Here is a 26,431-nt window from a genome sequence, read left to right as displayed (position 1 = left end):
TTATGAGTTTGACTTGGCTATTTATTGTAATTTCTGTCCGTTTTTAGTTGCATTTACTTATTGAGTCATTTGTGGTAGTTTTACGCTTGGAAGATTATTTGCCTCAATTTCTGCTCATTTTTCGCTTAATGGAGCTCCTTAATTTTCTTTGAAAAACTTTTTTTGTGGGAAATTTTTTAAATTTTTAAAATAAAATAATTTTTTTATAAATTCTTTAAAATAAAATAGTAGAAGCACTAGCATTAAAATGCAAATATTACATACTAACCAACTTCTTACACCAAGCTTATCAAATTATATTGCTGATACGCCCTTTTGACAACCTGAAAACAAAAATCCTTTGTGATTTCTTTCAATTTCCCTCTCTAAATATTTCTTTCAAATTTCACCTTACTATTCTTGACCATGGTTATAATAGTAGTCACAGTAGTAGTAGTAGTAGTTCTAGGACTAGTAGTAATATTGACATAATGTATTTTCGTCAGCTGAACATCCCCCTCATGATACTCCAGAAGTTTCATCTTCATACGGTAAGCCGTTCAAGAATTATTGCTGATATATCCTTTTAACCTCCTTTTAATGTTGGAAATTTTAGCCTAACAAGAAGTTACCATAGAAGTAAATACCCAAATCCATTCTTAATATGCACCCTTTTGACAACCTGCATGCCCATAGTTTGTTTTGATTTTGTTCAGATTTCCCTTCAATATTCTTTCCAATTTACACCTCCATGCACTTAGCCTTAATAGTGGCACTGTTACTAGACAGTCCAATATTATCAACGTTAATAACAACGGCTAACAATAGTAGTGGCAGTATATACATGTCTCCTTTTGAGCAGTTGAACACCCCCTCTTGATGCCCCAAAAGTTTCATCTTGATACGGTAAGTCATTCCAAAAATATTTCGAATACGGTTTTTTGACAATCTCTATGCACATAGTGTGTCTTTATTTACTTAATCTTTCCTTCATCATTCCGTCATTTGTTCATTTCAATATCCTCAGCCTTGTTAGTACTCACTACAGAAGAAGTAGTCTAGGTGGTAGTAGAAGTAGCGCTGATTGTAGTAGCAGCAGTATTGGCGTGGTAATAGTCTTTCTGGTCAAATGATGACGTCCACTATCATTTCCTCAGAGTTCCAAATTAATATATTCAGCCATTCCAGAGTTACGCCCTTTTGAAATTTCCTATGCACATAATATGCATTGATTTACTTCAATGCTCCCCTCAACATTCTCTGAAAAGCTCACATAAATTCCCTTCGTGTTTTGGAAAGGTCAAACATATCCACTTTTCTAAGTAACATATTATATACGTAAACAAACGACAAATTGCATAAATTAATGCCCTTGCCCAGAGGGCAGTGGAGGGAGGAAGGAGAAAGTTGACTTATCCAAAGACTAAGATACTGGACCTTTCAACTATGCTGAACAGAATGGTTGTATCAAAATAGTTATTAGATGTGTTTGGGGAAATGAGTGGCGTCAGGGAGTGGGAGGTTAGTACTCTGGGCCAACGTAGATACTTAAAATATATATTAATTTTGTTCAGTGTCACCCTCGACACTCCATGAAAGCCTCAACTCAATGACTTTAGTCTCTCATAAAATACCTTGGAAACGGTAGAACTTCCTATTAACATTTTAATGTAACAGTCGTTCCAACAATCCTTAAAAGTTTTAAATTAGTATTTTAGCTACTTCTTAAAAATTGCGGATACGCTAATTTAACCACCCAGATACAAATAGTTTCTTTTGATATAGTTTAACACCCATCCGCCACAGATGTCTCAAGATTCGAAACTTAATACCCATAGTAATTCTTGAACTATTAGAGACAGACCATTTTGTCAACTCTTCCCTGAATATCCACAGAAAGTTGCAACTTAATACCCTTAGACACTCGCAACTGTTGTAAATATGCTTGATTACCTAGATCTATATTAAACTTGTCGAGTAGCACTAGAGAGGAAGAAAAGCAAGCATTTATATAGTAATATTGACAAAAAGACATATTTCACGTATATGTGGACTGCATTTCACATTCAATACAACATAAGAAAAAATAAGGACAGAAAGTAGACACAACCCTTAATTTTTGGGCTCAAAAATGACCAATGGCTTATACAATCCCCATCTCCATTTTCCCCAATTTGTGACTGGGGAAAACGGAGATGGATCTCATCTGATTGGAATTCGCAAGTTTTAGCTCTTATTCTACTTAAATCACCCTTGTGTTTAAGGAATTGTTCTTAAATTTGGAAAAAAGACCGTACTTTTACGTAAAGAGCAGGGTACTGAGAAGGAGGCAGCCCAATAATATACAGAATAATTTCAGTTTTTATTTAATTTCTGTTCGTTTCTCAGGTCATGGTGGAATCGCCCAGTGCGGAAAATTATTCCTGCAAATGGTCGATTGTTTTTCATGTGAGAATGAACAATGGTTTATATGGCAAAATAATACCTCCATTTTCCCCAATTCGTGATTGCACTTCATGCCGATCGGAATCAGGTAGGGTAGGTAAAACATCCAAAGGATTACCAACATGTTCAGATGAAAAAATAGGATTTGTCCTTCCAAAAAACTCATTTCTATCAATTGGAAACGTATCTTCAATTTCTAAAAAGAATTACATCTAAAAGGTAATTCGAAGATTACTTCAGTGGTGTACAAGGTCTACAAAGTAATAAGCATTATGAAATCAAGGTGGCATGGTGACACATATTATCTCAAAAAAGACTAAATTTGTTTATTTATATACTCGTTTATAGATTAGTGAGAAGCTTTTATATTTCATTACTGAATATTGTCTGTGGGGCTTGTTGTTGTTGCTTTTCTTCTATCTTTCATGTACTTTATCAATGGATTACACCCCTCCTTCTTTAATGGGTGATGCATTGAATGTAAGATTCTTTGTTAACAACACGACATCTTACTAACATAGTCCATGTCCCATGTAATATCTTTAAATATTTGTATGCACCATTAACAATGGATATCAAGATATTCAAACTTGGAATATAAACTTAAATTTCCAACTATTGGCCAGATTTATCATTTTTTTTCTCATCTCGTTACTTTCAACAGTGGGGAAAGTTAGCTTCAGCAATTCTATGAAAAGAATATATATCAAGTGATAATATTATAAATTATGCGCATAGTAAATAGTAAAATAATTATAGCATAATATAGTATCAATATAATATATAAAATAAATAATATTACAATAAGAATATAATAAATTATACAGACATAATTTTCTGCAGTGGTGGAGATTCAAACCTCAGAGCCCTCTCAGTGCATATTTTTGTTTGATACTATCTCCCAAAAAACATTTTCGTTTCTCGGGTGGGTTCAATTTTGTCTTTGGGAAAGTAAAATAAAAGACTTTTAATTCATTTTCAGTGTTATTCATGATATTCGTCTTTTTTCCTTACACCTTGCCTTTTCTTTACTTCAATTAAAAAAAAAAAAATCCAGGACGGCAATTTTTCAAATAAAAGTAAACAGCTGCAATATGCACCAGTCAAGCAGAAATAAAGTAAAATGACACTTAAGGCTTAAGACGAAAATATAAAAAGCTACCAATAAATCAATAAACCTAAACCCAAATAGAAACAAATAAATAATTAAATTAAAATCAAATCGAAAAAAAGCCTAGCTATACCCTTAAGGCTGCCAAAAGTTATAACGTTATTTACGCTTTACTGAAAATAGCCGCCATTTTAAGTCTATTACATGATCATTTAAATCTTCTATAAACAACACAGTTTTCAATGTTGAAAACTTAACAAAGTATCACAGAAAACACTATCTTAGCCAGTTTCAATGTAGTTTCCATGTGCATCTCTTCTGATGTCAACAAATGTGAACAGGCCTTACAAAGAAAATTACAGGATCATTTCGACTTGTCTGATTATACGCCTTTAAAACCAACATTATGATAACCCTTGTTTGCCTCAACAACAAATTTTCCTTTTATTTTGAAGTAGACATTTTTTTTCTACAAAGTATAGATTTAATGATATGAACCTTTTTTCTACCTTTCTGGCAAGTTACTACAAGGGTTTCACCAAAATTTCTGGTTAGAATAGTTTCCTCTTGGGATACTTTTTTCTGGGCTATTTCCTTTTCTAGACGATTTTGTCTGTTTGGGAGCATGGGCATGATTTTATTAACGATTTTTTTGCGTTTTTAAAGTCTTTCAATTCAAATATTCAATCGAGGTTGGAGGAGGAACACCCTTCTTTCTTAGCTGTTCTACTTCTAAAATTAAATCCAAATCTTGAATTTTTTATATAGTAATCCACTGTTAACGATATTTGTCTGCATTTATCCAGTTCCAGTCCCACAAATTGTAAGGAGTTATATGGACTAACAACAAGTCCTTTCACCTCTTTGACTTCTTCTCCAGAAAAACTAGCTACTGGAAGCGCTATTCCCCTCCAGTCTGCAAACAATGGATATATACGATTATGAACAATAATACACTGTTATTGATTGTGGGAAGTGCGAGTACCTGAGCTACCTGTCCCCAGCAGTTTAAGGCACTAGGCCGGCCGGTACCAATACGGCTCTTCCTACTCATTCCCGCTCTCTTCTGCACAATCAAAAACTAAGGATAAATCGCGTCCCTTTAAAAATTGACTTCTTCAAGCTTTAATCTTTATTAAACAATATTTCTCTTCTTTAAGGTATCAATTGCTACCTTAAATATCTTACGATAAATTTCCCATGGCAGGTTAGAATCCGGGATAGCTGTATAAGTATTTGGAATCTTAGCCAAGGAGCAGAAACGCTTAAGAGCAACAGTCTCCTCACTCTGAGCCTGGCAATCAAATAAAATATGCTGGATTGTTTCCCCTGCTGAAAAGCAGATTCGGCATAAAGGGGAATGATGTAGCTTCCAATTAAATAACAAGCTATTTAGAAGTAGGGCACCTGATTTCAGCCGGTAATATAGCACTGTATATAATCTTGTATGAAATGGAGATAACATTAATTTACTGTGATTAACTTTGGATCTTTGCCTGATAATATCTCGTGAATTGAGCTCAGAAGAAGGACTAGGAGATAACATGGAAGCCTTTGCAGCTAGAGAATCAGCCATATCATTATATTTTATACCTTTATGACTAGGAACATGTTGAAAATAAACTTCATTTTCCTTGATCTTAAGAAGCTGTCTTCTAATATTATATAAACCTTTGTCATTAGCAATTCTATTAATATTTTGGATCAGTAGTAATGCTGATCTAGAGTCGGAGAGACAGAGTATATTTTCAGATTCCATGTTATAATTTATAAGTGCATCCAAGGCCAGGCGGATGGAGCATAATTCACCAGACAAGATAGAAGATCCCAATGGGAGAGGAGAATAAATGTTCAAATTCAGGGATGCGATACATGCTCCTGCTCCAGCTCTTTCCCTCTGGACGGATCCATCTGTATATATTTTTCTATAGTTGGGGTAAGCCTTTGAGATGTGTTCAGCCAAAATAGTCTGGATCTCGTAATTAGGAATCAAATCTTTACTAATAGAGATAAGTTCTACTTGACAACTTGGAGGACTCATTTCCCATGGGGGGGGACTCAGTAATGGGATATGCATAAAGCGAATGTTGATTCCAGTTTGGGACCTCCAGTTGAAACTGATTCCATGATGAATGGGCATTGGGACAGGCTGACTTCTCAGCAAAGGTATGTGCATATACAGCATGCTTGGCTCCATAAGCCTGGATATGCGAGAAATACTTTATCCTTAGACTAGATGCTCTTTCACTTAGGGACACCAATCCCGACAGTGTTCTTAACTTTGACAGAGGAGTATGCTTATGCACACCAAAGCTATTCGAATAGCAGAATTTTGTAAAGATTCAAGGATTTTGAATGAGGATGGGGGACGAGCTGAAAAAATTTGAATCCCATATTCTATACTTGAACGAATATATAATTTGTAAAAATCCAAAATAATTTTTGGGTGACATCCCCACTTACTTCCAGCAAGTCTTTTTAGAATACAAAGTCTCTGAATAATCAGATATTTCAAAGAATTAATACGTTAATGCCACTGCATTTTAGAATCCATTAATAAACCAAGTAACTTCACTGAATTGCAATATGGGATCTCCCTTGAGAAAATTGTCAGTGGATTAGGAGGATCTAGAGTACCATTAGTAAATATAATGGCTTTAGTTTTACTGATTGATATTGGGAAGCCAAATGCTAAAGAGAATCTCTGGACTAAACTTATATCCTGTTGAATAAGGCTTTGAAGAAGGCTAATATCCCTTCCTGACTTCCAAATGATCAAATCATCCGCATAAAGGCCAAATGATGCATGAGATACTTGAAATTCAAAAACATACAAGTTGAATAGAAGAGGACTCAATATTGCACCTTGAGGAAGTCATCTCGTAATGGGGCATTGCTCACTTCTAGACTGATTTACTTGAACGTAAAAATATCTATCAGTTAGAAAAGACTTTATAAAACTTATAAAAGGATATGGGAAGTCAAGATTTATTAGGATTTCCAACAATTTATTGTGGACTACATTTCCATAGGCATTCGACAAGTCAAACAGAACAGCCATTGTGACATGTCTTATTTTGAGAGCTTTACAAACATCAATTTCTAGCAGGGTAATGTTGTCTAAAGAGCTATGTTTTTTTCTGAAACCTGTTTGTTCACTAGGAAAGAGATTGTTGACTTCAGCAAACCACTCAATTCTTGATAAGACAAGCCTTTCCAGAACTTTACTAAAGTAAGGTAATACCGATATAGGATGGTAAGACTTGAGATAATTAGATGAATAAGAAGGTTTTAAAGCTGGAAATACCTGAGCAATCTTCCAGGCATCTGGGAACTTTTGACTTGACCAAATAAGATTATAAAGACTTAAGAGGGCTGTATGAACCACCTTTGGGGACTCAAGAATCCACTTCATATAAATACCATCATAACCTGGGGAAGACTTGATGTTAAGAGAATTAAGTGCTACACAAAATTCATCTTGGGAAAAAGGTTTCATCAGAGTACCCTTATAAGAACAGGTAAGAGGGAGATTACAAAAAGGAGGTCGGCTAGGATGAAAATCTGAGCAATCATTTTTTAAAACATTGGTAAACAGATCTGCCTTCTTTTTATCTGAGACAATTGGATATCCATCCTGAATGATATCATATCTACGGTCATCATTAGGCTGCTTTCCACTATTTAGTTGGCTGATGAAATTATGGACCTTTGAAATTGAGGTTCTAAAACTGATACTTGAGCTGAAATTCAGCCATGTACTCTGTTTAGCTCTCCTACAAATTAGTTTCACCTTAGCACATGACTGCTTATAAAAGATTGCTGTTGACTGAGATGGGTGCCTTTGAAACATTTTACTAGCCTTTCTTTTTGCCAGAACTGCAACCCTACACTCATCATTCCACCAATTCTTGGGTCTTTTGGAGCCATTGTAAAAATGTACCCTAGTCATTGGAATTGCCGATTTAGCTGACTCCAGCAGGATTGATCTCAAATTAGACTCAATGGCATTAATATCATAATTAGGAGAAACAAAGGAAAAATCTACTTCATTTAATATCTCACGAAAAATTGACCAATTACCTCTGGAGTTGATAAATGTAGGGACGTAGGGTTTGGGAGTGTAGCATAAATCTAGAAATGATGTAAGAATTGCACAATGATCAGATTGAAGAGACGGCACCTTTACCATCTGAACTAAATCATAATATGAAGAAGGACCTAGAAGCAAATCTATAGTTGAGAAAGAGTTAGAAGAAATATTATACCTGGTCTGAAAATCAAATGGAGTGAAAATCAAGGTGTCAGGAAAATTGGAAAATATGTACTCTATTCCTCTTCCTGCTTTGTTGCTACCAGCTGATTGTTCGCAGAGAGGACTATGGGCATTAAAATCACCAAAAATAAAGGTATTATTACCAGAGAATTCTGTTTCCAAGATACTTTGGATGTCCTTACTCCCACATGGATTATAAAAGGATTTTATGACAAGATGGTTACCATTGGCTAAGGTAATTAATATATCTACAACATCTATTTCATCCCTGTAGATAGTTAAGGGTTGAGGGGAGTGTTGGATTGAAACATGAACAAAAATTGCCGCACCCCCTCCCTTTCTGTTAGTTGATCTATCTTTCCTGTAGCACTTGTACCCAAGCATTTTGATTTTCTTGTACTGATGAAGATTAGTGTCTTGTAGACAAATAATTCCAATTCTATCATCATTTGCTCATTGGATAAGATCAGCAAGTTTATTGAATTTAAAGAGACGCATTCCATTGTAGGATCTGCAGCTTAGTTAACATAGGAAGCGTTGAATAGGTGACATGCATGATATTTTGAGAGAATGGATGATAATTCTGTTCCTATTTCATTGAAAATAGAATTGGAAAAGTAGTGTTCTGCAATTTCTTTGTTATACTGGCTTTTTTATCTTTAGCCATATTTGATTGTAATATTAGGTCCACTGATGCAACATATTTAATTAAATTAGTAATATGAGGTCCAACTCTATCTTGCATAGTGATGGCTTGAGTAGAAATATTAGGAAAAGCTGCCACTCTTTCAGACCAAGATTTAGGATTAGTTTTAGGATTGTTGAGGAATGGACTAGCTTCAGCCACCTTGGGATGCTCCTTAGCCAACGGAGGGTAAGAAGTCTCAGTAGGAGGTATGAGTGCCTGATTTGGGTTGTTCTTGTGGACCTGTAGCCAGGGTTTTTTGAGGAAGGGCTAAATTCCATTCCTTGGCCTCATTAACTCTTGGACCTGATGGTACTTTGGACAGCTTGGCCAGCTCCATTGCAGCTATCAGAAAAGGGACATTTTCTTGAAGAGCAATCTTTAAAACTTTAGCTCGTTGAACATATTTAGGACATGAATTGTTATCTGTTGATTGATGTATACCATCACAGTTTGTACATTTAGGCACTTCAGTGCATATACTTTCTGTAGACAAGGAGTGATTACCAAGGCAATTAGGGCACCCTGGTTCAGAAGAAGAACAATACTTAGATGAGTGACCAAGCTTAAAACATTTTGAGCATTGAAGAGGTTTTATTGGTGTGTTTTATGAGCTTTTTGCTGACCAAAAAGGAATGCCGAGTCAAATTGGGAACTAGCAGGTAAGATAAAGAGGACACTCTTACTACTTCTTGTTCCCTTAGAATCTAGTTTGCCCATACGATGAACATCCAGAACCTCCAGCAGTTCCCCCTTATTGTTCATAAGACCATCTTTCAAGTCATCATTTGACAGTTCCAATGGTATGTTGTACAGTACTATTTTCTGAGAATTTTTCAGGGTTGGTTTCCACCATTCAGGTGTAACAGGGATATTGCCAATTTTATGTAGGCTAAGGGCTTTGTAGGCTTCATTTCTGTCTAGAAACATAACCCTTAGTGAAATATCTCTGTTCACATTCACAGTGAAGCTGCATCTAAAAGTTTTGAAAAGATTCATTCTAATGTTAGTAATTATTTTGATAGAGGAAGATTGATCTTTTACTGTTGGAGTAAAAAGGATAATGGGTTTGTCCTTTATCTCCAGAGCTGGATTTGAGTTTGAGAGTCCCATTATTTCAGGAGGACTCATAGAAGGCTTTTTTCGTTTCTGTTTTCTGCCCACTGTCTGAAAATCCTCATTTAGCAGGTTGTCAGTTTCAGAGATTGGTGACTCAGAGACAGTAATCATGGTTTCATTCAGGCTATCATCATTGGATATTGGAGACACAACAATAGGAATATCAGCTTCTGATAACCAATTAGATGCTTGGCCCCCTTCCCTGAGGGGACTAGAAGAGTTAGGAAACATTGAGTTCAGGAGAGGGAAATTCCAGAAACTCTAACCACGCAATAAACTTATATGAAAAAGCAAAATAATACTTCTCAAACAAAAGGAGAAGCAAGAGCTTTAGTTCCTTTCAGTCAGAAAATAAATGAAATCAATAATATAAATTTTTTCATCAATTGATTTCTTCTTTTCTTCTTTTCTTATTGTGAAACCACTCTGCTTCTTTGAAACAAACCTGGTTGTTTTACGGTCAACCATGTCCTAAAAATTTTTGCACACACTCACGCAATCTCCTAATTATACAATATTTAAAACATTTTAAAGTTATTAAACTGTAGGGGAGTGGGGGGGGGGCGAAACCGTACGGTTTTAGGTTTTTGCCCCCTATAAGATGTTCTTCTAAAGATACAAACTTTCTTCTTACATGTACAGAACGCTTATTTATTCATCTCTCTTAGGAATTTTTTTCAATGACTTCCATCAAGTCGTTTCTCAGTGAGACCCTAAAACATATGACCTCTTAAAGTGTCCGAAGTCGCCCCTACCGTGGGGCGACTTCGGACACATAAGGGGCATTTTTGGACATCTATAGTTAACGATTCAAACAGTGTATTCAGATAATATAAAAGTAGCAGAATTAACTGGAATATCAAAAGAACTCAAAAGGCATTTCACATCATTATTTTATGGCATAGCGAGACAAGTCACACCCAAATACAAGGCCTTTGACTGCTCACCCTGTCCCTCCTGCAGTAAAAGGAGTAGGCAACCTCATAATTATATAAACAAAATCATTTTCAGCACAATCTGGACATTCTGGGAAGATGAACTTTTCACTTGGTTTTCGGAGGTAGTTTATTTTAGCTATTCTGCCACTCACTTCTTCAATCAGACCAGCACAGTAAACAAGCGGAGTTTGGTTTCTTTCCCATCATATACCTCACAAGTACAAAATTTCCTGGAGAGAATTCTTCGTTAGTCTGAATAGTCTATTAGCTGCATATCTTGTCTGAAATGCTATCTTCAGCCTTCTCGTCAATGGATGAAACCTTGGACTTCTTTAATGACTCCGATTTCAAGGACTCATCTGGTTTACATTTAGGAACCCTTTTTTTAGATTTCTTGTCAAGCTTTGCCTGAGCCTCTGTTTCAAACGATTTCTTCTCTGGAGTATCTGTCAAAATCCTAGTTTTCCCTATCTTGTGCTTTTTGCGGGGACCCATTTGCATTCTTGCTTTTGGATATGGTCTTATGCTTTCAGGAGTTATAGGCAGGTTTGGTGTGTCCTTTGGTTGATCCACCAAGACAGGAGCAGAAGAATGAACTGAACCAGGGTGAGGATCATCCTTAGTAGAATCTGTGTGATACTGTTCTGCTGGGTCAGGGCAGTTTGTCACTTCAGCTGGTAGGAAATCGGCTTCTGTGAAGACATTTGGATTCAAAGGCCAAATTCCTGCCTTTTCGAAACCAGCTGTGATGTTATGAGGGTTCAGCTTTTCTAGATAGGGCTGCTTGCACAACTTTGCTATTTCGTGTATTGAAATCCTCCGACCTGGATTTATGTGCAACCAAGTGTCGAAGGACCCTCTGATGGCATGTTTGAATGGTGCATAAACCGAAACATCAAGGGGCTGGATGCGATGAGAGCAATGGGGAGGAGAGGTCAGAAGATGAATGCCATTATCTTTGCACAAGGAAACTACTTCAATTGAAATATGGCTTTCATGATTGTCAAACAAGAGCAAAACAGGATCCTCTTTGCTGGGTTTAACTTCGTTCTGGAAGTGCTGCAATGAACAAAGGAAATTCCCCGAGGTCATCCATCCACTGCGATGGGCTAAGCCAATGCATCCTGGTGGTCCATCTCGATACATTCTCTCGGGAACCTTGACTCTTTGAAAAACAAACACTGGTGGAATAGTCTGACCAGTTGCAGACACAAAGCACAGCATTATGGTATTTTCCCCTCTTTCTGCCGACAAGGTCTGTGCCACCTGTTTTGCCCCCTTTTTAGCAATCACCTTTGGAGCCTGAACAACTGTGGACACTCCTGTTTTGTCGCATTTCTAAATCCTACCAGGAGGAAAATGGAACTTGCTATACAGTCCCTGAAGATTACGGAAGAAGGTACCAATTACAGTGGCATTGAAGCCGGCAGCACGAGCCTGGCTTGTGTTTTCCGGCTTTCTAATTGACAAACCAGCATTACGGTTCATAAATCCTTTGAACCAGTCGACTCCTGCTCTTTCATTCAGCTCCCAACTTGGTGGGAATTTGACCTTCAGGGTTGTTGCCCATTGGTAGGCTAACTTTCTCGTTGCATTCGGAGTTAGTCCGTGGTTCAATATTGAGCAGTTTTCGAGGTATATAGTGAGTTCTCTCTCTTGTTTGGGAGTAAAAACGAACTTAGAACTCTCCTGAAAACTATCATTATCATTTTTGCACTTGGGCATTTTTGCACTTCACTCTTGTAGCGTTTCACGGCATCCACAAGGGTAGACTTCTTCAAAGAAAATTCTTCCGCGGCTGATCAGAAAGATGAATTCTCATTTACGACTTGTCTCACAGCACGCTTCAGTAATTCTGGATCTGGGTGGCCACCCCCTTTTCGAATATAGGTACGAACCATAAGTAAAAGAAAAATCTAAAATGTCAAGGACAGAGAGAACCTATATGTCCTCATATTGTAAATAAACTTAATTTAGCAGAAACACCCTGAAGTTTCGTGAGCTGATTTTCTTTGAAAAAACATATTTCAAAAATAGTTCTTTGCCCGGATGTTTGGATTGATGAATAGTAGATTTTAGTATATATTTTGTTGTGGAATTCTCGCGCTGGGGTGAACTCCTCTGTTATCTCCTATCTTGTATTTTTTTTTATGACGAGTGTTGTGTTTTTTTATGCATTTGTACTGTCCCAGCATTACGAGCTCTGCTCTCTGTTGGGGCATAATATTGTTTTTGTTTTTTGAAAGTTGAATTCAATAAATTCCTATTCCTAGTCTATAATAAAATTGAAATACTTGGTATCCTAGCTCTAGCTAATTCCAGTTTCAGACTCGGAGATCCTTCCATCAGCATGGGGCGAAACTGGACACTTCGAAATGTGTCCGGAGTCGCCCCCAAAAAACTGTCCGGAGTCACCCCTTATTAACGCCATTTTGAAAAATTTACCTTTTTTTGGAAACCACCAGACATTTATTGATGAAAATTACGATGAAAATACCGGAATCATTCCTCATATGATTCTTCTAACTTACGACCCTATAGCTACAATATCTTGAAAAATATTCGACGAGGACTACAGGTGTCAAAATTTCCAGAGAGTATATAAAAATTTCTTTACCTCTTATCTCAGTGGTCTTTGCCATCAAATATTCAAAACTTCCGCCTAATGTGCGCTACAAAAATGCCATCTAGCGGCGATTTTCTGAATGGATTAGTACAAAGACTTTGGATGAGGGGTGCAACGGACGGTTTCGCCCCCCTCTCCCCTACTAAACTTTTCGAAAATATTACAAGTATAATATTAAAAGTAAAAAACAAAGAAACAATGAATTCAGTTATTAGCACGTGAAACCTAAAATTTCACCATTTTACAATATATCCTGAAACACAGAAATGTGTTTCATCTCAAAATTCCGTTCTTTTGAGATGTTTACATTGACAAAAGCCATCAACCGTTGTGGGAACAACTACATGGACGCAAACTTTCAATAAATAAATCTCTAAAATCTGAAAATGAAAGTGATAAGTTTGACAACGCCTTGCCTTCCATGTTTTTGTACATCCATATCATTTAGTTCTTTTTGACAAACTAAACTTGATTTCTAAAATAAATAGTTTACCAAAATCTTTTACCCCGGTCTACCCCAATTATAATATCTAAACGAATAAAATCAAATGATATTCTTTCTCATTTCAAACCAAGATCATTTGACTAAATTAAAACAAGATCTAAGAGCTCATATGGCACTTGTGACGAGGCAAGAAGAGCTAAGAGCCAAGAGCTCATATGGTATGAGCTCTAACAAAATTCTAAGAATCAATAGATTGATTTAAAAGGAAAATCAGAGGCTTAATACCAGTCAGGATTTAAAATAAGAGCTCCGAGTCACGATGTCCTTCTAAATATCAAAATTCATTAAGATCTGATCACCCAATGGTAAGTTATAAATATTTCATTTTTTCGAATTTTTCCCCTCCCTTTCGCCCCTCAGATGGTCGAATCTAGAAAAGGACTTTATCAAGTCAATTTATGCAGGTCCTTGACACGCCTACCAATTTTCGTCATCCTTGCACGTACCGAAGCACCAAACTCGCCAAATCACCGAAAGTCTCCCCTCAACTCCCCCAAAGAGAGCGAATCCAGTGCGGTTACGTCAATCACGTATCAAGGACATTTGCTTATTCTATCCACCAAGCTTCATCCCGATTTCTCCACTCCAAGTGTTTTCCAGATTCCCCCTCCAACTCCCCCCAATGTCAAAAGATCTGGTCGGGATTTGAAATAAGAGCTCTGAGACATGAACTCCTTCTAAATATCAAATTTCATTAAGATCCGATCACCTATTCGTAAGATAAAAATACCCCAATTTTCACGTTTTCCAAGAATTCCGGTTCCCCCCTCCAACTGCCCCCAATGTCACAAGAACTGGACGGAATTTAAAATTAGAGCTATAAAGCACAGATCCTTCTAAATATGAAAATTCTTTAAGATCAGGTCACCCTTTCGTAAGTTACAAATAGCCCATTTTTCCAAATTACCCCCCCCCCCCCGACTCCACCAAAGAGAGCAGATCCGGTCCGCTTATGTCAGTCACGTATCTTAGACAAGTTTTATTCTTCCCATCCAGTTTCATTCTGATCTCTCCACTTTAAGTATTTTCTAAGATTTCCGGTACCCCCCAACTGCCCCTCCCCAATGACGCTGGATCAGGTTGAGATTTAAAATAAGAGATCCGAGTTACGAGGTCCTTCTAAATATGAAGTTTCATGAAGATTCGATCACTTCTTCGTAAGTTAAAAATACGTCATTTTTTCTAATTTTTCAGAATTAATCCCCCCCCCCCCCGACAGAGCGGATCCTTTCCAATTATGTAAATCACGTATCTAAGACTTCTGCTTATTTTTCCCACCAAGTCTCATCCCGATCCCTCCACTCAAGTTTTTTCCAATATTTTAGGTTTCCCCCTCCCAACTCCCCCCAATGTCACCAGATCCGGTCTGGATTTAAAATAACAGCTCTGAGACACGATATCTTTCCGAAGATGAAATTTCATTAAGATCTGGTCAACCGTTCGTAACGTATAAACACTTCAATTTTTCTATTTTTTCCAAATTAACGGGACCCCCACTCTCCCCCCCCCAGATGGTCAAATCGGGAAAACGCCCGATACACCTGCCAAATTTCATCGTCCTAGCTTATCTAGAAGTGCCTGATGTAGCAAAATTGGGACCAACAGACCAACAGAATTTACGATTGCTATATGTCACTTGGTTAATACCATGTGCCATAAAAATGGTCTGCAGATAAGTTAAGTTATTATTACAGAGAAGATACTTTGCCAATTTAATTTGTTAATGGAAAATCATTTGTTGTGGCTTGGTTTTGTTTGTTTGTTTTAGTGTTTCTCCTGTTTTGCTAGATTTCATTTCCAAAGTTTTAGTTTGTTTGTTTGTGTGTTTTGTTTTTTTTGTTTTTTTTTTTTAACTGTGAATAGATTGATGGAGGTGTCCTCACCAAAGTATCTGCTTTTGTATTTTGTTTATCTTTTTCCACTGGCTGAAAATCCCCCTTGTTTCCTTTGTAATTTTTTTTTATTACATTTTTTCTTTTTTCTGTCAGACATTGGGTATACCCAGTGTGGCTTAAGGATGTATTTACATATGAAAGGTCTATTTTATTTAAAACTAAGTTCTTGGGCTTTCCTTCTATTTATGACTAACGTAGATATAAAAGTTTCAACTTATAAAATCTAAGAATTAAATTTAAATTTTACTGTCCTTAATTCTTTAGCTGCATTTCCAAAATCATCTTTTTAAATACTCAACAAGAATGACACAAATATTCTAATGTAATGTCATAATCACAAATCTGGGTCAGTCGCATTTTCCTAAAAAAAAAAAGAAGAAAAAAGAGGTAAAACGCTTCCAGCTTTCTCACATAATCTTAATTCGAATCCATAAATTCCTGACAAACACAAAATCGCAAAGACAAGAAGAACAAGGACAAATAACAGCCAATAAAAAAAATTTGACGAACAATTAACAACCAGTTAGGGTTGACAGTTTTTTGTCATTAGCCAGTGTGGTCTCAGAAATTATTCATTAACTATCCATAAATTCCTATCACCATAATATTTACTAATAAGAAATTGGTATTTGAGGTCTAGATAGATTTAATCCTGTCAAAAGTATGGAAACATTAACAATTTTATTGTCTACTTTTTATTTTGTATTTTTTTGTTTCATTCAACTATCATCATGCTTTATCAAGATATTTTAGTCCAAAGAGAAAACATTGTAGTTTTAAACACTAAACAATAAAACAGTTATATTTTCCCACATTGATAGCAGAATATCCCGTTTAGCTCCCCTCCCCCCATCCCTCAGGAACCTCTATAAGTTTTTAAGAAAAACAAGTCAAAATTATCTCTTGAAGTTAAAACTGTAAATATAAGCTTTTATGATTTATTTATACTAAATAGATAAGTACTACATTTGTTTGTAATTGGCTACAGAGATACATGGAAGGGGTAAAAAACTGTTAAAAAAATTCATTTCATTTACTGAATCAAGAGCGAGACAGGAGAGGGTTTACAATTTTATTTCCTGTCTTGGTTTGACTTTCAATGTTTTCACTTGTGATACTGAAATTTGCAACTTCTTCTATATATTCTCAAAAGTAAGTTTTAAAGTCATTGTACTAAAACTAAATGAAAAAATCTATGCATTGTTTGATAGAAAAAAATGCTACCTTGTTTAACATCAGCGGATTTGAATAGGTAAGTTGTATCCATATTTCACAAATCAAATGAGTGATGCAGAATAGCTTTTCCAAGTAGAAATACTCAGACTCAGAATAATTAGCAAATTTGAATATTACATCTTGAAAAAGACAAAGAGGAAATGACCTGAAAATAGTTTAAAAAACTATAACATAGTTCGATTTCTATTTGATCTAAAAAAAAAAGACAGTAAAAAACTTAAATCTCAGATACAAAAACAGCTTTCTAGAAACTTACCCCACTACAGAAAAATACACAACCAATGACAACAGCCTTGTTTTTTATAAAAAAAAAGTTTGCATTAAAAAATGTGAAAAGTAAAGCAATGAACAATGTAAAAACAAAGTAAACAATACACTACACAATAAAAAAAAAAAACAATAAACAAAGTATGTAAAAAAGTTTTCAAATGTAAAAAGTAAAACAGAAGAAAACGAAAGGGTAACTTCAAAAGATGAAACACCAGTAAGGCAGCTACAACTAAAAGCTTTGCCAATCTTTTATATCACCCTGATTATGTGTAGACAGAGGTTGATTTATGACTTTACATTTCTAGCTCTTGGGAGTGGGGAGAAGTAAATAAACGGGCAAATATCTCATATTTCTGTCTACAGACTATTGGCTTCGGTTTTTTATTGCAAAGATTTTCGCAAGTAATTATCCAACTGGAATCTATAGCCATCATACCGTCAACCCATCTACACTAGCATTCTTAAATTTGCTGAGCATTTAATTCCCATTATTTTAAATTTGCGACTCTTGATGGGGAGGTGGAGGAGGGGAGTTAAACCAATGGAATAACAACCATGTTTCCTTCTATGTGATAATCCCATTGGTGTCTGCTGTTAGACTGGCATGACATCTATATTACTTTATTGATTTTCCTGAGTATCATAGTTAACAATTATTATTCCATTTTTGAGGTGCCTATAAGGTACCAAAGAGGTATCAAAGGTCCAAAGAGCCCCAATCCAGATACTGAAGAACCGATTATGATGTAGGACTTGTATCAAGATTCAAAATATCTTGGCACAAAATTCTTTATTCTGAAATAACTACATTTCAACAAAAGAGAGTTATTTTTTATCTTTATTTTGATAAACTTTGCCATTTACAACAATATTAGTCTTATTATTTCCACTTCAGTAGAAAACTTTGTCAGGCCCAAGCAAATGAATACTGTTTTATATAGAATGATAAGATTTCATGTCATCTTTAAGGCCTTGTCTGCTACTTGGAATCTGTTTAATTTCGTTTAATGATGCTTGTGTCTCCCCCTATTTGGTCTAAATTTTTGATAGCCATTTCTGTTAAAAGTTCATAAAATTTTATTTCATGATCAGTCATTTCTGCTAGTTAAAAAGCCTTCAAAATTGTAAAAATCCAACCAAAAAGTACTTATCTTCAAGTAAGGGCCATGCCTCATGGGAACTTCCTTAATGACTGAACTTTCCATGGCACAGCCCACCTGAGTAATTGTAATTGCCTATGTGTCAAAAGCAAATTCTTTAAAACTTTTTACACAGTTAAATTCTAGCAAATGTTAGTCACAACAACAAGTCTACTGATCAATAGCCATTTAGTTTAGAAAACCAGTTCACTATACAGATATATTCACATATGTGAAATACTTTTTTACGTTATACTGCTGAGTGCAAGATCATACTGCAAACTGGCAGTCATAAACACATGAAAAAAATAACAATGTAGACATTAAATATAAAAAAAAATAATTTCTCACTTAATAGAATACAGTATATTCTTATTAATCAGATAATTTTGGTTCTTCCACAATTACCAATGCTATAAACAGATTATTTATTCAATTTATCTAGAGTCTATGGGAAGGATCTGCAGCTTTTGATACCAGAGGTGAAGACTATAGTTACTAATCTAACAACGGAAACATTAAGTGAAAATACAGGACTATTTATGGGTATTTTCAAGAATTTAAATATTGTATTAGCAAAAGATTATCAATGGGAAATCTAAAAATATTTACTGTTGTTTATGTCAACATGTTTGGTAAAATTCAAGTTAAAGAAATTGTTGCTATGTTAGAAGTAGTTGATCAAGGTGAATAAAGCTTCCAGGAATTAATGAAAATCCAAAAATATATCCTAAGAAGGTTTAACATAACATGTCTAATCTAGAGGTTAGAAGAATACTTACATGACAAGTTTATGCATATCAGAACTCTGACAAAAAAATATTTCAACTTAATTTGATGTCTTTTTCATAGGATTTAGTTTTAGAAAATATGATTCCTATTATTTCAGTAGAATATTCAGCTATATTAGTGCCTTTCCTCTAAATATAAGAAATACAGCTCATTAGACTTTCTAAATTGGGATTGGGCAAAGGTGCAATGTTCAAAACACCTTTCTAATAGCTCATATGAGCTGGAAGACCTATTTTACAGGACTTGACAATTATCATTGAAACATTGTAAAAGGTCAACAAAGGAAGTTGCCCTCTGAGAGAAGTTGAGCTGCATGCTTCCATTAAACATAATATCTTTCCACTAGATCTTAAAGGGTCTGAATACATTCTTGAGTCTCATTTATCTTAAAAAAAAAATTCTAAAAGAGTAAGAAGTCCCTAAACTATGCTACATTTTTCTCCGTGTTTTCTTCTTAATAGTTACTTGCCTGTGTAGTTATCTTTTTGGTAAGCATTTTCTATTGGCGAATGATATGTAAGCTAGAACACTTTAGTGATATTTTTAGGCCTAAAAAGATATTTGCAGTAAATTTTGTGACAATTATTTAGCATACATTCAGTAGTGTTGTAACTGATAAAAATGGTCATAGTAAAATCGTGTAATTTTATGTATTTTACTGTACAAAACATTGATATTTTAACTATTTTACCTGATTTACCTATTTTATGTAATCTGCAAACTATGCCTATTTTATTAGTATTTTACATATTTTACTGACATAATTTAAAATTTTTATTTGCAATTTTTACAGCACAAAAGCATGAAAAGGCTGGCAGTAACAAATTTGGATATAATTTAGTTTTGTGTATAGCTGTAATACCTAGTTTAAATGGCTGTCTTTCTGACTTCAGTCTCTTATTAACAGAACCATAAGCTGTATTGTAGTACAGGTAATTATAATTTTGAAATGGTGAAATAGTAGCTGAAATAAAACTATACTAATTTGATGAGCTGTTGAAGACAGAAAGGACTACAGGCAGGATTGACATATGACAAACAAGAGTTTTTTTGTTTTTTTTTTAACTAAATAGCCAAGAAAAGCAAGGATGATGTCAGCCAATGAACAGAAAAGAAGCAAAAATGGCAGAAGCAGATATTTTGTCAGGGACTTCTGCCTAGCCATCTTCAGTACCCAAAAAAAGAAGGAAAACTAACCTTTTAAAGTAACTGTTAACATAGTGGAAGAAAGACTAAATCAAACAAACTAAGCCATAATAAAAAAAAAGACTATTTACCAATGAGATTGGGCAAGAATTCTCTGCTTAGAGATTGATTTAGCTTGTCTACTGACCTAATTTTAACTAAAAGTATAGTCAGATGATCTTAACTGAAACTGAAGAAAAGATGTTATTTGAATCCTTCAATTTTGAGTTATTGTAAATTGGGTTTGTGGGAATATCTCCAGTATCTCTATTTAAAACAAAGTTTTTATTTATCAATTTTTAACTTCAATTGCCTTCCTACGAGAATGTGGGAAATCATTTGCTTAAGATATTAAAGTTGCCCTGTCATAAAGAACTAAATTATCTTGATTTCAATGATGTGGAGGACTAAAGCAGGATAAGTACACTCATTTTATTTTAATTTTCATGTTAATAAGAAATACTGTGTTTCTGCTGTTTTTCCCCAGGACCTGACAATCATCCTATCCTCTGGAAAACATCCTCCATGGAAATCCCCCATTTTTTCTGGATAATTCCAGATCTTCATTAGAAGGGAAATCGAAATTTCTACTCTCTTATTTAAGTTAGAGGCAAATATATAGCATTTTTTATTTGGAATGGGTGGTTGGATAATTTTTGTGGAGGCTCAGTCAGTCAAATGAAATTGGAGGCTCAGTCAAATGGAAAGCAAAAGTTCCAATATTCTTTTATAGGATTTAGCCTGTTTTTCAACCAATTGCTACCAAATGTGTTGTTCCTGAATGCTGTATATTTAAGAATTATTTTTCTAGTTTCACACCATTTGTATTTCAGCAGTTGTTTTGAAAGTTTGCATATAATAACAGAATTAGTTTTAATGGAAAGATGAAGAGAGGTTGGAGATAAATATTTATACATAATCCTCAGAGCCTTATCAAAGAATTAGAGCAGAAACAGTCATCAGAATTTGAGTCTGAAGGAGAGGAGCTACGTTTGCCAGTAGATCTTGTCGAAAATGATCTTAATGACTGAATGTTCTGCTATTACGATCCATTGCTTAGTTAATTAAGGCCATTAGTGTTACAAACCACTTTTTTTACTTGTATTTGATGATTTTAAAAACAAATCAAAAATAACATGTGTATGATATGACAAATGTAGCTATTTCAATATGCAAGGCTGTTATGGTAACATTTATTAAGTTCAAATATAAAAAAATTGCTAATATGAATTTACTTCCAAATAAAGTTTTTTTTTACAAAATGGATGTCTTGAAACAGGAAATGTTCAAGTGCTGAGGTGTATTTTAAGATCTCCAACTAAGCTTGCTGGAAGAGGTACCATGACCTCAGCAGGATCACATCACAACTGGTGCAGATCCCCCATATTCAAAAAGCCACTAGCACCAATAGCAATAAATATAATACCTAGCGCCAGTACATGTGCTATGGATATTGGTTTTCCTGAACCAACCAAAACACAAATTGGAAGAGCTATCAGGCCACCTAAAGGGCTGAACCTGTAGGCAGAGTTCATGTAAGAGGACAGCATGAATTATTAGTGGAAATAGTTGGTGAGTAGTAATGCATACAAGAAGCAAGCCTAGCGCCTTTTTATGGATGCCTCATATAGATAGTTAAATTCTTAGACAATATATAGAAGTAGTAGTTATGTATGTAGTACTATATAAAGGAAGTGAGTAGTAGTGCATACAAGAAGTAAGCCTTGCATCTTCTTATGTATATCTTTTTGAAGCTAGTCAATAATAGTGTGTAAGCCTGCTGAGCTTGGCTTTTGTGATTGCTTAATGTTTGCCTGAAAGAACTGTGGGTCTTTTGAAAGAATAAGAGAAAGAAGATACAGCATCCTGCTATGCTTGTGCTTACATAATACTTGTGTTTGTACCATGCTTTTACCTTGCTTATGTGTTGCTTTATTTTGTAGGTAGTCTTGGTCATTAAATTGTATTAATGTACTTTCTGAATATAATAATTGCTTTTGTTGCTAAGTCCTTTTTAAGCCCTTTTTGCACTCTTGCCTTACAATTTTTTTTGATAGGGTAAAAGCAACAACAACTAGAGAGCTTTTGAAAAAAAAACACACTTTTGTGCCCTGGAAGGCTCAATTTAAAGACTTTTTGATTGAAAATGGTTTCACTATGTAGGAAAAACACCTAGGATTCTAAGTGTTTGATTAGAAGTTTGAATCAGAAAAGAGTACAACACTCTAATTTTCTAAAATTGGAATGTTTTCATCTACAAATTTGACAAAAACAATAAAAATTACCTGTTTTCAACACAAGTTGGCCCAATTTGACATGTTTTGAAATACTGGGGAATTTAGTTGACCAATCCTGGTGCATTTAACAAGTCTATTCTTTTTACTTTATTTCTTCATTTTTCTTAGCTTTGTTTATTGTATTAACATATAAAACACTATTCAGATAGTTGAAGCAAATAATAGAAAAAATTGTCCCAAGTATAGGAAAAAAATTGGACAATCATATGGAGTGTAATCATGTGACCTAGGTCATATGCCTCTTTTCCTTTTTTCACAGTATTGTATTTATGCTACAAGAATGGGACCTCCAAATGCTATCTGGAATGGTCTACTTCCTCTAAGCTTTAACAGTACAATAAAGATTTCTTTGTTATTCACTGTGAAAGTGTTGTCATCATTTGTGCATCTCAAAGTAAATCTACCATTTTAATCCACTTTCAAAATTTTAGTTTTGTTTATATTTTGTCTGGAAAGTCCAGGATCCTTGAACGAAGTTTATTGTCATTATATTTGACTTAGTAAAATTTACTTTCATGTGTAAATTCTTAGCTTCATCTAAAATGTGGGTAAGGTTTTGAGGGGGTCACTTTTGATGTTTTTATGATATACTTCAAGGATCAGCTGATCATCTTTTTTTTTACTTTTACTAAATCCTTTTTTCAATTTATTTTAATTCTTTAATTCATTTTGAATATTTTAAAAATCAAAATGGTATTAGGCCAAGCAACAGGCTCAGATGACAAACAATTCTAGCATCAAAAAAGGAAAACTACAATTAAAAAAAAACATTTTTAATGTTTTTTCATGCCAAAGATTATTAGAAATAACAATTACCAAAAGTAACCATAAGTTTGACAACTGAGTTTGTGTCAGAGCACCCTTGAATTTTGACACTAATTGTTTCTAATTGGTTTTAGATGCTTAGTGAAGCTTCAAGAGAGTCACCTATATTTTGACACAGCCTGTCCAAAACTTTGACAAGGTTACTATAAGATATTCTCAGAAGAAATGATTCTCATGATAGATGCCAATATCTACATTTGAGTTCAGCAGAAAGAACATTTTTAGTTGAGTAGGTGTTCTACTACATTAATTAATAATCTTCAACACTTGGAATATAGTTTTGTCAATATAATATTTGCTTAAATTTTACTTAATTTCATCAAGAAAGGGCTAATGTGGCTATATTTTAGAGAAGATCAGATTTTTCTTGACATATTGGTGCTGATCCCAGCTTTGTTTATAAAAACTAACCAAGGGACAGTTTCAACATTGCATGGCTAAAAACTTATCAGGAGCTCATTTATTGTAAAAGCAGGAAACTGAATATTCTTTACTTATCTGGGTATATCAGATATAGTGTTCACATTTCATACTGTCAAAATATAATGATGGCTTCAATAATGGTGTTCCCTGTGATGATTAAGCAGGGTTATGCTGTTCTAAATGAAAATTTTGATAGTGTTTCCAAAACTGTACTGTTGAACCATTGCTGCCTTTACCCTAGCTTTTGGGAATAAAAAGAGTTAACATATTGGTTTAAAACTTACTATTTGATAATAAATCAATTTTGTTATACAATCCATAAGAATCAGTTTGTCATGATTAAGCTGGAAAAAATTCAGAACAATTCTATAATGTTTTCTTCCTGTTCTGTTGGGCCACTCAAATAGTCCCTTTTTGACAAAATTTCAAAAATATCAAAGCCAACAAAAGAAGCATAAAAGATGGGAAAATGACAAAATTGTTTTGAATTTGTTTATCCAACTTAATTGTGACAAATCAATGCTTGTAGATAGAGAGAAATTACCAATTACAAGAGTCCAAAAGAGGCTTAAAATTCAATTTGTAACAAAAGCAGTTATTATATTCAGCAAGAGCATAAAAAAGGCATTAAAGGTATATTCACTTTATTTGTAGGTGTAAAATATGGACTGATCTATATTTATCACAGAGTCTCACCTAAAAATAAAAGTTATTAATTTAACCCTAGGCCTACTAGCTTATTGTATCCAACTAAAGACCTTAAGCCTTGCATTCCCAATTTGAAAAATAAAACAATTTATTCCAACTTTGTCAAGCCTACTGCTGCTGTAATCTATTTGGTTTCTTAATACAAGATCAGTATAGACACATTATATTACCTTAGTATTGATATTTTTGCCTCAAGAGACATAAGAACATACCTTCAGTATGGTCCAAGCCACTCAGTTAAAGGCTAACTGGTAACCAAGCTGATGATTTAGAGAAAAATACTCTGGTAATTGTTTAGTTTCATTAAAAGCTGTTTAAACTGGAAACTATGCTGCAAAGCAGCATAGTTTCTATACTATAGTACTTAGGAATGCTAATTCTACAATTGTATCCATTTCTGGTTGACCCTCCTCCTTTATGAGGCAAACTAAAAATGTGTAAAGTGAGCTCACTTAGAGGTAAATTAGTCCACAAGCCTTGCAGGCAGCAGGGCGAGGTGTGAATTCTATATTTACTTAATAAATATAGAATATAGACCTTGTTCTGCTGCCCAGAGGGCTCATGGACTAATGCACTTTGCTCTAGAAGTAATGTTACCTGTAAGCAAAATCAGACATTTGTTTTGTTCAGAAACAGCTGGCTAGTTTAAACTTATAAGTGAAAGTTAAACATCTTGCATATTAACATTAAAGGATATATGAGGTACTTAATTGTCTTACTGCTTCCTACTATATAGAAATTACCTTTAATAACTGGAATTAGTGTTTAAAATGTAGTTTCATTTATAGTGTATAACCCTAACTTTTCCCTCGGCTTCAGACCCTGCCCACTTGTGCATTTTTAGTTTGCCTCATGAAGGAGGAGGGTCCACCAGAAATGGATGCACTTCTAGAAATAGCATTTATAACTTCTATAGTATATCAATTTAGAATAGCCCATGTTTGGCTATTTATAAAGTAAAGAATATATGATGTATTACCCAGTAGGCTAAAAAACAATTGACATATATATTTTTAGGACTATAAGATATGTGAAATAATAAGAGGGACTAGGTGAGTTTTAGGGAAATATTAGGACAAATTTTAACTTACAGATTATGGCAAACCTACCTAAGAGAGTAGGGCTACTTAGGCATAGAGGTTGAAACAGGCAGCAATTTAGAGCATCCAAAATCTTACAGAAAGTTATTTTGAATCTACTGTCATCACTCCTTCTTCCTTCAAAGAGAACTGACATTCAGGATAAATGACTGTTTACAATCTTTGTGATATGATAGGCTAGTGAAATTATCAGTATAGAGGAATCACCCTAACCTAAAATTTTTGCTATTCTATCGCTTTCCTTAGAAAACCATAAAACTTAAAACATGGATATATTCATTCACTATTTTTTGTATACATACAATGTAACAACGTTTCCGATTTTCAAATATATTTGCAAAAATTAGTGTTGCAATGCCAACTCAAGGATACCAATTTGTTGACGACGTGCCACCGAGGACCGTAGAGAACTTTCTTTGACGGGCCATATTTTAATCTGACGGCATCAGTTAAGCTCAAACAGCTTTGAGGGAGAAAAAGAAGATAAAACAAGTTTTCTTTTCCCAATTCCACCATAAGCAAAATATTTATAATGCAAGGGTAAGTCTAAATGGAATAATTATCCCAGAGGACAATCAACTTGATTACCTAGGTCTCATAGTTGACCAAAAACTTAGTTTCCACTTTCACATCACAAACACAATGTAAAAAAAAACTATAGAAAAACAAGAACATTAAAGAGACCACTATCCACAGACTGGGGCTACAATGAGAAAACGTAACTCCAATGTCATAAATCACATATCAGACCCCATGTTGATTATGGCCTTATTTTTTATGGTGCTTTTGCAAAAGACCAATATGCAAAAAAAATGAAACAACTCAAAATGATATAATCCGTCTCTTATTTGTACTTAATAAGCCAACAAGTACGAAG

General features: G+C 34.6%; 1 protein-coding gene across 6 annotated transcripts in view; it reads right to left on the bottom strand.

The window, feature by feature from the left end:
- The window catches only part of LOC136036890 (zinc finger protein 239-like), a 52,331-nt gene extending 26,412 nt beyond the window's left edge, over nucleotides 1-25,919 (bottom strand). For 2 of the 6 annotated variants that reach the window (XM_065719256.1, XM_065719278.1), the window contains exons 1-3: nucleotides 25,857-25,919; nucleotides 16,804-16,960; nucleotides 2,465-2,620 (exon numbers count right to left, since the gene is read on the bottom strand). In XM_065719256.1, coding sequence (XP_065575328.1) covers nucleotides 2,465-2,620; nucleotides 16,804-16,815 — 168 coding nt within the window. In that variant the 5' untranslated portion in view covers nucleotides 16,816-16,960; nucleotides 25,857-25,919. Of the gene's footprint in view, nucleotides 1-2,464; nucleotides 2,637-16,803; nucleotides 16,961-25,767 lie in introns of all 6 variants that reach the window. The other 4 variants (XM_065719262.1, XM_065719283.1, XM_065719270.1 and 1 more) reach the window with 3 other exon arrangements.
- Nucleotides 25,920-26,431: the final 512 nt, after the last annotated feature.

Source organism: Artemia franciscana, chromosome 2, assembly GCF_032884065.1.
Source record: "Artemia franciscana chromosome 2, ASM3288406v1, whole genome shotgun sequence".
Lineage (NCBI taxonomy): Eukaryota > Metazoa > Arthropoda > Branchiopoda > Anostraca > Artemiidae > Artemia > Artemia franciscana.
This window is presented reverse-complemented; position numbering and strand designations above follow the sequence as displayed.